General features: G+C 42.6%; 1 protein-coding gene across 2 annotated transcripts; it reads right to left on the minus strand.

Moving 5' to 3' along the window:
• Positions 1 to 3,342: 3,342 nt before the first annotated feature.
• stc2a (stanniocalcin 2a) lies at positions 3,343 to 13,101 on the minus strand. 2 transcript variants are annotated; one of them, XM_014993647.2, is made up of 4 exons: positions 11,309 to 13,096; positions 8,821 to 8,963; positions 7,289 to 7,500; positions 3,343 to 7,100 (listed from the first exon to the last, which is right to left on the minus strand). In XM_014993647.2, the coding sequence occupies exons 1-4, from the start codon at positions 11,445 to 11,447 to the stop codon at positions 6,728 to 6,730; spliced, it is 867 nt and encodes a 288-aa protein (XP_014849133.1). In that variant the 5' UTR covers positions 11,448 to 13,096; the 3' UTR covers positions 3,343 to 6,727. The 2 variants fall into 2 exon arrangements, with proteins under 2 accessions (XP_014849133.1, XP_014849134.1); XM_014993648.2 differs by having other exon boundaries at positions 6,743 to 7,134; positions 11,309 to 13,101.
• Positions 13,102 to 14,095: the final 994 nt, after the last annotated feature.

Genomic DNA, 14,095 nt, shown 5'->3' on the forward strand with positions numbered 1-14,095 from the left:
AGCCCTAGAGTCTAACAGGTTTTCTTCCTAGATTGGCTTGTTTTTAGCTCCATCCATTTTCCTATCAACTCTCACCAGTTTTCTTGTCCCTGGTGAAGACAAGCATATACTCAGTATAATGTTTCAACATGAAAACAGCGTGTTCGACTTGATGTGCCATGTTAGTTTTTTTTTTAGTTTTTTTTTTGCCACAAATGGTTTTGGGTGTAGATCAAACTGTTAAATTTCTACCAGTTCTGACCAAAGTTACACAAGTAATGTTTGGGTAACATTTACTCAAAGCTTAAAGAAAAGAAGGAAATGAGTTATGAATTTCAATATCCTCACAGTCAATAGATTTCAAAACCATGGTGTAGTATTTGCAAAGGCAAATGAGATGATTTGGGTAAACAAATGGTTTGTCCTCCACTTCAATCTGGATTGTATCTCCATGTCATGACTTAAGACTGATAGATATTTATTATAGAAAAATCTATACACATACATTAAAGCGATACCTGCTTTTATTTGAAAAAAAAAAACAGTTAAGAAAGACAGAGAGTAAGAAATTCATTGGTTTCCCCTCTGTAGTCTTTGTGGCATTGTGAGTCCCCCTGGGCAGACCCACCCTTCATTTGTATCCTGAAGTAGCAGTGGCAGGCACCAGCCCATCCCACTCTCTGCAGGGCCTGTTGGGTTGGTTTAACAACACAGCGATGTGTCTTCAGCGTCTGGTTTCCCTTAGCACTACCAAACAGCAAGTCCAGGTGTTGCAGGTTTAATAGTCTGACCTTCCAAGTGAGAGGGACAGCGTTGACATGGGGGTTTGAAGGTGTGTGCATCTGCATGCCACGAGCCTTTTGAGCCGTGTCAGCACAATTTGTCTGTAAAAGCAACAAACTTTATTCCCCAGAGGAGGTAGGGCGAGTCTTTATGCAGCAAAATACTTAAAGGACATCCTGTATTATATAAATATGTTTTGAAGGCCCAACAGCAGACAAAAGTGCAGAGCATGCATTCACCCCCAAATGGATCCTAAATGATTCATCTGTGTAACTTAGGCACCCGGTCATTAATTCATTAGTTAGCTGTGGAGGACAGGACAGACGTCCACAGAGTGCCTGGGGCCAGCTGTCTCAGGTTTCTCTGCTCTGACACACAGCCTCCTCTCTGCGGTCCAGCCCCCTCTCTGCTAATTTCACCATATCGGTGAAAAGAAGCTGTGTCACTGTCTTCCAAGTGTGAGCTGGTAGACAGTGACTTCTAACTGAAGTCTAGCTGACTTCGGTCAGAGTCAGCCACCTTTTTGTTTTGGCCACGAGGTCATCCATCTCAGACCCAAGTGTTGTTGTAAGTAGCAGAGAGTGACGCAGCATAATTTTCCCTCATACACACTCTGTGGTCTAGACAGTGAGTGCTGCACCACACTGTGGCCTTGATGTTTTTTTTTTCTTTTTTTTTTGCTTTCTCACTAAAATACACACACAGAAAGTACTCCAGCTTTCAAATTTTTCATATCCGCTTCTCCACTTTTTGCCATGTTACTACCTCAACAGTCAGGGTATTTCACTGGGATTTTATGTGATAGACTGAAAGGTCAGTCAAGATTGGACACACAGCATCTGTAAACAACACTATTTAAGACCTGCCACAGATTTTTTGATTGGATTTTGGACCTTACTTTGACCCAGTCTTTTGCAGCCTCTGAAGGGTTCTCTTCCATAACAGAACTGCATTTAGCTTCATCCATCTTTCCATCAGCTCTGATCAGATGGGCTCAGGGTGATGTGCAGTGGTAGTTGTCCTTCACTTTTTTTTGCCATGAAGATCCAAGGTCAAACGTCTCATCTGACGTTCTTTCATGTGCTGTGTCCCTTACATGGCTTACAGTAAACCACAAGCAGGACTTTTTCATACTTTCAACAATGGCTTTTATTATGGCTACTCTTTGAAGAAAAAAACATATTTTGTGTAGTGCACATCTAACGGCATCAACACATTCGTCCACCTGAGGTGTGGATCTTGACAGCACCTCCAGAGTTACCATGGGCCTCACGATAGCCATGTTTAGGTAGGTTTGTAGTTTGTATTTTAGATGGTTGATTGAACAGTTCTCCATTAAATGTTTTAAGCTTAAGCCCAACCCTGCTTTAAGCAACTTAACCATTTTATCCCTGACGCGTCTGGTATGTTACTTATTTTTCCTCTAATATTCTCAAGCAAAACCTCTGAGGCCTTTACTGAACACTTTTGTTTATACCAACAGATTATGCACTGATTTACCAATTAGGGGACTTCTGGTTTTGCAGAAGTTCATTTAGGGGTGTCAGAGTAAAATGCCGAGTTAAATTCATCTAGTTTTGATCTGAAAACCATTATTTTTCTTTCACTTAATTATGCACAACTTTCTGTTTGCGTATGAAAAACTATTATATAGTTTGTGGTTGTAAGGTCAAAGTTCAAGGAAAACATTATTGAAAGGTATTGTATTTCCTACCAAAATATCTCAGTGCTTTAAAACTTGTTTCTTTCAAATTTGTCCTGTTGGTCATCTGTAAACCCATAAAAATTGCAGCAATAATGCACTTAATGCAATTAAGGTCACATTTCAAATAAAATCTGCACCAAGAGCTATTTGACCTTTATTTGAGTCTCTTAAAGAATTTGTGGCTTTATTTTGTCGCCCTCTCGTTAAAAATGTAACACCTGCTTCCAGCACCCAGATGGGTTTCAGAGGAAATCCCGCCACCTAGTGGCCATTTAGAAAAGAGCTACACGCTGAGAGCTGACTCGACTTACAACAGTGTGCGAATGAATCCCGACGCGAGGGAGGGACGTACTGAACTGCAGAGGTGCTGCCTTTACAGAAACTGTTTGGTATGGTATGTACCCTCTCTGTCAGAGTGCAGACAAAGTGAAAAAAGAGGGCAGGATTTGTGTTACAAAGATCTAAATGTGCCTCACAAGGAAAACTGTATACTTGAACCCAAGACTACCAGCGAGGCTGCAAAAAAAGCAGTTGGAAGGCACCCTTTCACATTAGAACCCTGTCTAAATGTTTGGTGAGGCAATGTACACTGTTGGGGAAACCCATAAAAACTGACATTCAAAACCCATCTCACGCATTGCACGCAGTCCAGAGCCGGTGACGTAAACGATTAGGCCTCCCAAAAGGGAGGATATTTCCAGTCGGTGAAACCTGAAACACGGCCTCTGTTTCGCCGTTAGAAAAAGGAGGCAGCATGTCCTGTGAGAATACGGTGTCCTCTAACCCGAGCGTACACCTGAGACACCGGGGCCTTCACTGATGCCCTGCTCGGAGCCAGGTGGAAGATTTGCCTCCAGAAAATGAAATCAGACAGATTGTTTTATGACACAAAATATTTTAATGAGAAAAACAATACAGCTTAGAAGGAGCCAAGGATAGTGACAGGGCCTGATGCGATATCAACTCAAAAATGTTTTCTTTTGCCTTGTGCTTAGCAGAGGAGAGCAACTTGAAGTGGCAGCAGAGAACCAGGAATACAGGGATATGGTTAGTTTTATTTTCCTCAGAGCACATACAAGAAAAGCCATTCAAGCCACAATACATCATTACAAAAAGCCATATTTTAAACCTAATGACAGAGAGCTGAACAGATTGTCACTTTAAAACACATACAGTACATTCTCAAGAGGATTAGCTTATGTCCTGTGTTGGGATTATCACAGCAATCCCAACTTTCCACAATCAACTTGAAAAAAAAAAAAAAAAATTAAACGCATTAAAATAATCAACAATAGCCTGAAAGCTTAAGTATTACAGTCTTTAAATGTCCATAGGGAAATCAATTTAAAGAGAAAATGTGTCGATTGAACCTGAATTTGTGTTTGCTTTTTGCACCATCCCCTCCACACCATGAGGTGCATTGTGCTTCTAGAAGCATGACTCCGTGTTTTGAGTAAGAGAAAAAAAGAGCAAAAAGGGAAAGTTATGACAGAGTGAAGTCGACAATTTGTTTTGAAATAAGACGTTGACTGCAACAGTCTCCCTGGCGCTTTCACTCCTCCCTGCCTTCCCTGTGTTGCTGGCTCTTGGCCGCAGCCCAGAGGAATTCTCTGGTGGCCTCGGTAAATATAACATTTACAACAACAACGCCAGAGTCCCTGTGTGTGGACTTAGCCCACTTCCTGGGTCCTTGCTGCGCTGCCTGCAGCTCTGACGGTTAAAATAACAGGCCTTCACGTCTGACCCAGAGTCCGGAGAGGGATAGGGGCTAATTTAGAGACAGCCAGAGATCTGGAAGGTTTCTGTCAAGCCCATTTCCTGCCCTCGGAGATGCCAGAGAGAGTGGTACGGCCCAAGCGCAGAATGGGGCTAAATCGGGTCTTAAGGAGCTATGCGGGACTCGGTGGTGTGCTTGATAAGGAAACCAGGCTGCTCAGATGAAATGTAGCTTTTGATTAGAGGGTGACTGCTGTGCTAATGTGGATCTCTTGGCTAAGCTGTCCAGCACAAACCGACAATCATCCAAAGTGCAAAATCTAAGACTTCTGTGGCTCAACACCAATATAAAAATAACTCAACATTAAATCTTTTCACGACAAAGCAATTATCCATTCACGTAAATCACAGAGAAGCGGTCACTGTGGACATTAACCAGTTTAGGCACGGTGATGTTTTATGATTTTTACATTTCAAACTTAACACCCTCCCTTGGCTGCACTTCACTGATTGCTGACCGAGAATGAATTACTCTTCATTGACAAGCTGAAGTTATACAGTGCTTTGCAGGAGTGTTCATACGCCTTGAACTTTTTCACCTTCTTTACGCAGTAGCCACAAACTTTATTGTATTAAAATAGGATTTTATGCAATACACTAGCACAAGGAAGTGCATAATTGTGAAGTAAAACTTGAGACCCAAAGCTCAGGTGGGAAAATCTAATATAAGGACAACTATTAGTTGTGCACTCCACAAGTGTAGCCTATACTGAATGGTGGCCAATGCCAGAAAGAGAGTGCTGAAGCAAAGTCATAGGAAGTCGTTTTGGAAGTTTGTCCTAAGCACACAAACATGTTAAAGAAGATACTTCTACTAGATAAAAACCCAATATGTAGCTTTTAGCCCTAATTGCAAAATACAATGTGTGACAGAACACAAACACTCCACATGACTCTGAAAACACCATCAACATATGAAGCTTAGAAGGAGCTATTGGGAGGCTTTTCTTCAGCAAGGTCAAATCATGATCGTAGTTGAGTAGATTGATATAGCTACATACAGAGCAATCCTGGAGAAAACCAGTTAAAGACTGAGGTGTAAATCTACCTTCTTGCAAAATAATCGCCCTCACCAAGCCACCCAGAGCCAAAGTAAGAATCTATAGCAGGGTTTAAATTCCTAAAGACTATCCAGGCAATCTGACTGAGCTCAAGCTATTTAGCAAACAATATGAAGAACATTCATTCTATAGCCGTATAAAGCTGGTAGAAACACACATCAAAACGTAACAGCCATCATTCAACCAGGGTGAATGAAACATTTTTTCAGATTCCAGTTTGGAAGAGAAACAATGAATTTCCCCTCCTACTTCACATTTATGCACTACCTTGTGTAGCTCTATTGCATACAATTTGAATAAAACATATCAAAGTTTGTGATTGTGACATAACTAAAATGTGAAAAAGTTTAATGAATGTGAACACTTTTGGAAGAGAGAATACAAATGATTCCGAAATGTTTCTAAGACAGAGTTTCTGAAGCTCCGTTAGCAATCAAAGAGGGATGCAACACATTTTTGCATGAAAAATAAGACACATATCAGAGTTTACCCAATAACTGTGAGGCTGCAGGGTCCAAAAAAAAAAAAAAAAAAAAAAAAAAAACCATCATCTTGCTTTGTTCCTACTCGATGAGCTTAAACTCGATCAGTCTTAGCTTGTATGTCTCTCTATGCAGATGAGCCATTATTATTTTCTGAACCATCTATAACCTCTTAAGAGCGCACTTTTGCTTTTTAAAAAATGCACAAGTTTGTCGGCTTTATGGGCATCATGCACTAAGATTCATATGTGCCAGAACTGGACAAAACCTGTACAATTTCTGTTTATTCATCAAGTATCTATGAGGGCATTATAAACATTCTGACTCTGAAACAGCAAAATGGTGTATATTACATATCTACACTTCAATGTATGATTGGTGCAATACTGTAAAGAGAACGACGGCACACTGTATACTTTGTCATCAATAGTATTCCAGTATTGCATATTGTAGCTATTGGTCATATAAATATAGATAAGTTTATTTCTATGTACATTTTGATATTTCAACATTGCATAAAGAATAAAATAAATAATACAAATATAATCAAATCTTACAGTCAGTAATGATTTGAGAAATGCTATATTAGAGCCAAAAAAGACCTAACAGTTGAAATAGTTATGGTAACAACTGTTATTCATAAAAAAAAAATAAAAAAAACATAAAAAAAAATAAAAAATAAAAAAAACCTGTGGCCTAAAGTCTACACCACAATTACCCTGCAAGTTTACCATGTGGGACTGCTGGAATGACTGGAGAGGCGGAAGAGAAAAAGGAAAGATCAGGGACCCATTTCCTTTTGCTCAGTCTGTCTGGGAGTTTCTGCTTGTGTAGCGGCATGTGTGTGCACGTGTGTCTTCCTGTGATGGCATGGATGTGTGCATAAGTCTGCAAATGTGGCTTTTTAAATGTTGCAAGAGGTACAAAGATCTCTTGAGGTTTCACCTTCGAATGTCGGCCTTGGTGTCTTCCTGCTCAGTCACCGCTGCCGCTTCCGGACTTTGGCGGCGGGACCCCGGACTGCGATTGCGCGGGTGAACGTTGAGGGCCGCCTTACCAGCTCTTTCCTTGTCGCCTTGGCGAGGAAGGCGTGGGTGCTCTGGCTCTAGATGGGGAGAAGGGAAGGGGTGGTGGTGGTGGTGGTGTTGTTCGACGACGGTGCTGGCAGGAGAAGGGACGAGGGAGGAGCAGAGGCTCAGGCTGTCGCACAGCGCCCCCCAGTTCTGCTCGCACTGTAGCCGGACGCTGCGAGTTAGCGCTTCCTTGACTTCCTCGCCACAGCTCAGGAGAATATTCACCAGCTCCACGTACGGGCTGGGCAGAGAGAGGCGGATTACTCACATGAATCCTGTGATTTAACATTCGGAAGTGAAATACATCACAATCTTGCACGTTAGGATGAAAAACTGCAATGAGGCTACTGAAATGACTAGAGATAACTTTAAATGGAAGACTAGAATTACAAAGAGTGAGACAAGAGGTGACCCAGTGCAGCTGCTTACCCTTTAGGGAAAAGATCTTGGAAGTGGATCATCTCCACCATGACTGCCACATTCTCCTTTGCAGCAGAGCACAGGTTGTGTTTGATGTAGCACTCTCTCTGGAGCTGGAACACCATCTCCTTAATGGTCACACACTTTCTGCTGATGCAGCTGAACTTGTGGCGTAAACCATGGGCCATGCACTTTAGAGCATCCTTGATGAAGGATTTTCCCTGCGTGCATAACACACAGACAAAGACACTGAAGTACCCTTGGATAAACGCATCATCAGCTGCTGAAAAAGAAGGAAACCTGCCTCCACCTATGGGTTGGTACAACCCAGCCAACATGGGCATGTGGGACTTGTGGATTTTGCTCAGGCTGAAGGTGGCCAGTGTTCACAATGAGTTTCTCTGATGGGCCCACTTGACTTTATGAAAGGCAACTTTTAACAGAAAAATATTTTGGATGCCATATGTGGGTCTTTGCTGGGTATCAAGAAAATCAGTTCAAATACTGCAACAAAGAATTACCCATATGGGTCCCATAATTTGCCTTGAATGAAACCTACGAAGGCAAGTGACTTATTTAGCCCTTAAATGTAAATGCTGTTTAACAAAACGGACAATATGATTTAACTTTTCATTGGAATACACAAGAAATTGTTGTTCATACTGATGCTAAAATAATACAATTTCTGTAGTTATAGCAATATCAGTCTTCTTTCAGCCAGCTGACTGGAAGTGCAGCAAACGGGTGCATTAGTGGCAGGGCTGTTTTCCTCATTTCCCAATAGACACCAGTAATGCTAAGGCAAAAAATGTTAATAGTTAACAATTACTCGTATTCGTCATGGTGTCCAGCAAAGAACAGTAAAGTTTGCTAGCTAGCTTAGCTGTGCTAATGCTAAAGCCAAACTGTATAGCAAGTTTAGCTTCTTAACCCAGAGGGAGTTCCTGCCTGTGAAGAGCACATCTTAGCTGTAGTCCTCAGGCAGAGGCAGACCATTGGTCGAAGGGATTTTAAATAGCAATACTAAGTTTCAAACTATTATCTATTTACGCAATTTATTATAATCTACCCAGATGAAATGTAGGAAAATGTTGCACCACATTTTGGCTACACGCTAACAGATTGTTTTGTCAGTGACCGCACCGGTTTTGTTTTAGAGCATGTGTTGAAGAATGAACTCTGGAATCAGTGGTTAAATGGTTCGGTTTTCCATTAAATTTATGTAACTGGCACTCATAGATGTGCATTCCTACTGTGTGACCTTATGGACATATTAACACTGTAGTCAAGCCTGATTTGGCCGGGTGTCAACCTCAGCTATGTATGAAAAGTAAGCTAACTGGGCCCCAGGCCAGCTGGCACACGACCCCGGGGTCCGTAAGCAGCTCATCTTCCGATCAAAACCGGAGAGATTAAATGTGAAGTGCATTTCAGATAGCACATTTGAAAACAAATTTAAAAAAAAAACTTAAAAATTTATTTTGCGGTTTTAGAGGATAAGTGCAGCAAAATGTCTGCAAACAGACAGACTAGCTTAGTACCTGAGAGTCGAATTTGCCAGCGTTGTGCAGAAACGTCATGCAGATTTCCTGCAGCCCTCGTATCTCGCAGGAGTTATTCTCAAAGCACTCAAACACGCCGCAGCCAACATCCCCAGCACTCACCAGGCAGTGCTGGATCTCAGCTGGAAAAAAGAAGAACAGGTTAGGCGAGGGACCTTATCGTGTGTTCACTGCAGAGATGACACGTGCCGAAAGGGGTGACGGCTATAAACACAGTACAGTTTCAAGGCAAAACTTCAGTTCGGGTTTAATCACAAAGCGTATGAGGCATATAACTATTTGCACAGACGTGGGCGGTCATTCGTGTCTTTGCGACATCGAGCCTAAGAGGGGGGCAGAAAAGATGCTGAGGGAAGATGGGCATCAGGAGGTGGGGAACACTTGGTGGGAGATATATATATACTGTGTCACTCTGCACCACAGTCATCTGCACTGCCTGGCATTGAAATGGGATGGTGCATTGCAGATATTCCTTTATACAACAAATGCAGCCATATCAGTTCATGTCTTTCTCTCTGATAAATGTCTATCAACAAGTACTGTAATTCTGCTTTTGCAGAGAGGAAAGTTGCACGTCGAAAAAGTCACAAAAATCCAGTTGGGGATACACAAGCGGCAAAAGAAATCAATCAGCTCAGATTGAACTCACTGGCATTCAAATGCAAAAGTTACCAGAAATATACATTTGATCAAGACCTTAAAACTGTTGTGTTTCATGTATTGTCTTAGTTGTGCCGATAACTGTAACCCAGACCTGCTGAGCTGTGAAAACAAGCTGCAATTCGGATAGACCCAAAAGGGTTTATGACACTTGCCCTATTGTCACTGCAGACAGTCCAGTTGGATATTGTACAATTAAAGTACAGCTCAGTGGTAGTTTTTGAAAGGATTCACTCCTCAGAGCGTCACTTGGGGTAAAAAAAAAAATAGATAAATAAATAAAAAGTTATCAGTAAAGTCCAAATAGGTCTTCAGTTGTTCTTTCTGTGATGGCAAGTCAGTATCGATTGTATCGTTGACTGCCTGAAGATATTATCATGAATCGGACTGCAGAGCAACAAATGCAAATATTGGCGAGCAATAAACTCCTAATTACTGGAGTTACTGGACTTCACTGATACAAAAAAAAAAAAAATATTAAAACAGTTGTGTGCAAGTTAACCCCACCAAGCTAGCACCTCATGGGCTTAACGTACAAATTCTACATTTTGTCAATTATAGGACCAATATTTGTGAAAGAAGAGAGCTCCTAGTCTTTTTTGGCAACAGGACCTCCTCTGAGACCAGCATATATATCGCAACGCATAGAGTGGTCAACCCTGGAGTAAATTACACACAAGACTTTTTCAAAACATAAGTTTGATTTTTTTTTTTAATGCAAACAAAAAAGGAAAAAAAAAAACGGGAGCTATCGTTTGCAGAGCGGCACTCACAACTGCTTCTGATGATGATGACTGGGTAATGGTGCCGATGTGTCAGAGACTGCGCACTCTTTGCGTCCTTATGGATTAAAGGTGACTTAATAGAAATCAAGCTTTTCAGCAAAGATCATCTGTTCCGGGTGACCAGAAGTATGAGAGTGGAGGGGTGGGGATGAGTTGTGTGCAGGGAGTTGAACTTTAGTGCACAGGAAAAGTGAGCCGCTGTCAGCAGTGCTTGTTTTGGCATCGCGGGAATGCGCTCGGATTGTACGAGCTCGGCCGCAAACGTGCATTGAATTACACCGCGGCGTTACCGGGGGTCTCTGCTGCTGCAAGACCTGCGCTGGGAGTTTGTCCCCCCATTTCCCTAGTGAGGAAGAGGAAACATAACATTGATGTTCTGATACACATGATCGCTCGCCTGTCATGCTTGCTGAAGGACGCCCGAGGCGAAAAGTACAGTTGTTGTTTTTTCCGGGAGAATTAAGACTGAGCTCTCCCACCTGTGTTTTATGGAGATTATAGATGCATTAGTTTGTCTTTAGCAGCGATCCGCGACAAGAGCGCTAAAATCTGCTGGATTACATCACCCATCAGTTTTGTTGTTGTTTTTTTTCCCCCTGCCGCACATGCAAAGGAAAAAGGTTTTCTTCAGATAACTGTTAGGACACCTAGGCTACGCACGCGCGCGCGCGCACGCCCGCCGGAGCGCGCCCTCACCTAGATGTGCAGCCGTATGGATTACCTATCACCTTGTGCCATTCTATTAATAGTTTACCAACGTATTGAATTTCCGTCTCGGAGTATTTACAAAATATCGCCTTTCATGGGAGTCGGGGAGCGTCACTCAACGCGAAGCGACGGAATTTAAGCCAAAATTGCGGATCTCGGAGTTTGCCCAACCGTGCCTCCCGGCATGCTTTAATTTGCAGCGACAGAAACACGTGTCCCGGGCAAACCCCTCCACTCCCCCAAACACCCCCCCCCCACACACACCTCCTCCAAATTCCCCTTTCCGTGTCTATGCGGATACCTCCCTGTCTTACCTGTGTTCTGCAGGGAGAGGCGTCCTTTCTGGCTGGCGGGCTTCTCCGGGGGCAGCTCGTGAAAATCAATAATATCCGATCCCACCGCTTGCTCCAGCACTGACAAAACCAGCAGCGCCACGGCCAGCTTGACCAGCATTGCGTCTCCGGCGGTGTGCCTCCGTTCCAGGCAAAGATCCGACAGAGAGAGTGCGTGTCTCTCTGTGTATGCGTGCGTGCGTGCGTGCGTGCGTGTGTGTGTGTGTGTGTGTCTGCGAGGGTTCACCTTGGATCAGCGATCGGCGCAGCTGCGACTCGGTGTGTCATGGAGCAGCTGTGTGGGACTGAATGCATGAGCTGGAAGGGATGCTGCCTATATTTCTCTAGAGCCCCGGGTGTCAATTTGGATGAAGGAGTTAAGCAGGTGTTGTCGGTCGGGGCATCGCAGCCAATCGGAGTCGAAGAAATCCGCGTCCAAGGTTTTAGGGGAGTGTCCACTTTAAAAGTATCCTTTTTGCCGTAAAACTGGCGTCTTATGGCAACGTCGATGATCTGCAGTGATTCAAGAACTATAGGTCTGTCAGTGATGGAATATCTGCTCTGAAGATAGTTTGCATTCGAGACGGTATGCGAGGAAAACTGGGAGACCTTGAGAGTTTTGCACTAACGAAAAAAAAAAAAAAAGTTGGTTTGTTTAAGACGAAGGGGGCAAAATGTACCTGTAACTTTTCAGCTGTACACTCTGCAGCCTGTTAAATCACTCATAAAACAGCGAGTGAAACAACCACAAAGCTTTACAAGTGACTCCAGGGAAGCCAGTGCAAGTTTTGCGATGACAAAAACTCAGGGGGGGAATTATATTTTTACGACGCAATCTGGTCAAACAAATATAATTATTTTAAGACTTTGCAATAACAGTTAACTGAAAACAGAATGCTTATAATTAGAAGGCCTTTTTTTCTTCTTCTTCTTCTTAGCATTTTATGAGGGATTTCAAGATTTCTGTTGCATAAAGCCTGGTTTATTCTGTGACAACGGGGGTCTGCAAACCACTACAAGGAGTGATCTAAGAACAGAGGGCAAACATTGGCAGGAGTCAAAGATTTTTTTTTCTTTTTTTTTTTTTCTTTTTTCATGAGCAACATTCAAATGTGCCATGGGCAAAAATGGTAAACTCAATGACTCTGCAGGAGGAACGCTATGTTTCCAGTGACTTGAAAGTACTTGTGCTTTTTGGGTGAAAGCCTCTCTATGTCTATAGGAGCCAGAGGTGCAATGCAAGCTCCCCTGGAATGCCGTGTGTTGTTACACCATTCATCATGCCAAAGTTCTGACTGCCATGAGGGTGAAAGATGGAAGCCTGCACTAAGTTCTCCAGCCTCAAGGGGGCCCACTGATACTAATTGTTTAAAGCCTCTTCTTTTTTTTTCTTCTTTTTTTGCACAAGCACATCACAATGGAGAAGTCAAAGTACTGTCCTGAGCAACCAGAGACCCAGCAACAGGAAAAAAACACACAGAGTGACTGTGCCTTGTAAAATCATTTATACACCTTAGTCTTTTGCACATTTTGTCACGTCACAAGCACAAATGTGAGCTCCCAATTTTATTTATTTATGTATGTATTAATACATTAACATATGTATTAAGCCCCTTACTTGGAAACCACCAAATCAATCCAATGCACCAAACTTCCTTTAGAATATCCACCTAATTACAAAACAGAGTCCACCTGTGCGTGATTTAATCTCAGTGTAAACACAGACGTGGTCTGAAGTGTTTGTTCAAGAAGATTAATGAACAAACAGCACCAAGGCCGGCGAGCACAGCAGAAAGGTCAGAGATAATGTTGTGAAGAAACCTAAGGCGGGTTCTGAAGCAATATTCCAAGCCGTGAACGTCTCACTGTCCCATCTGTTGTCTGGAGAGGTGGTTTCCACCGAAACTGAGAGGCCCGAGCAATTAGAGAAAAGTCCAGAGATCTATAGCTCAGGTGGAAGAATAACTTAAAGCAGGGGTGTCAAACTCCGGTCTTCAAGGTCCGATGCCCTGCAGTTTTTAGATGTGCCATAGGTACAAAACACTGGAAGGAAATGGCTTAATTACCTCCTTTTTGCATAGAGGCCTGCTAATGACCTAATTATTCTATTCAGGTGTGGTGCAGCAGAGGCGCATCTAAAAGTTGCAGGGCAGTGACTCCTCTAGGACTGGAGTTTGACACCTGTGATGCAGAGGCATGTGGTAGACGCAGACATACCTCTAAAGACCTGCAGCCTTAACTGCACTGAAACGGGTTTCTACAAAGTATGTAAATGCAAATCTATTTCTGATTTCTATTTAAAAAAAAAAAAAAAGGAACCATACATAATTTTTTCTTCCATTTATCAAATAAAATAGTTAATTTGTGTTGGCCTATCACAAAAACCCAGTGAAATATTATCAAAGTTTGTGATTGTAAGGTGACAAAATGTAAAAAAAAAAAAAAAAAAAAACAGTGTGAAGATTTTTGCAAAGCACTGCAGTACTTCAGGCAGCCTAGTTTTTCTTTACATCCAACACTAAATGTCTTTTTGACTGTGGGCACACCTCAGGGAAAGCAACATTGACGTGACATGCAAACTCCCAAAACCTCAGCTGGTGGTTTACTGCTAAAACTCTCAGGTGTGAACCGCAGTTTAACCTCCATCACTCGGCAGCGTAGTAACGAGTAGCAGGAACGTGGTTTGGAGTCTGTGTGCAACGCGCCACTGCTCAGGCGCCCCATAAATGAACATGGGGAAACGATTGGTGGTTTAGTGTGTGACAAACA

The sequence above is a fragment of the Poecilia mexicana genome, unplaced genomic scaffold (assembly GCF_051168715.1).
Source record: "Poecilia mexicana isolate PSO_F unplaced genomic scaffold, ASM5116871v1 scaffold_10, whole genome shotgun sequence".
Taxonomy (NCBI): Eukaryota; Metazoa; Chordata; class Actinopteri; order Cyprinodontiformes; family Poeciliidae; genus Poecilia; species Poecilia mexicana.

Bases quoted from the DNA above. Each gene is read 5' to 3' on its own strand.
- stc2a (XM_014993647.2), bottom strand. From the start codon at position 11,447: ATGCTGGTCAAGCTGGCCGTGGCGCTGCTGGTTTTGTCAGTGCTGGAG. The intron at 8,964-11,308 runs GTAAGACAGGGA...TCTTTTTTCCAG, and splicing joins CCTCTCCCTGCAGAACACAG to CTGAGATCCAGCACTGCCTG. The intron at 7,501-8,820 runs GTACTAAGCTAG...TTATGCACGCAG, and splicing joins CTGGCAAATTCGACTCTCAG to GGAAAATCCTTCATCAAGGA.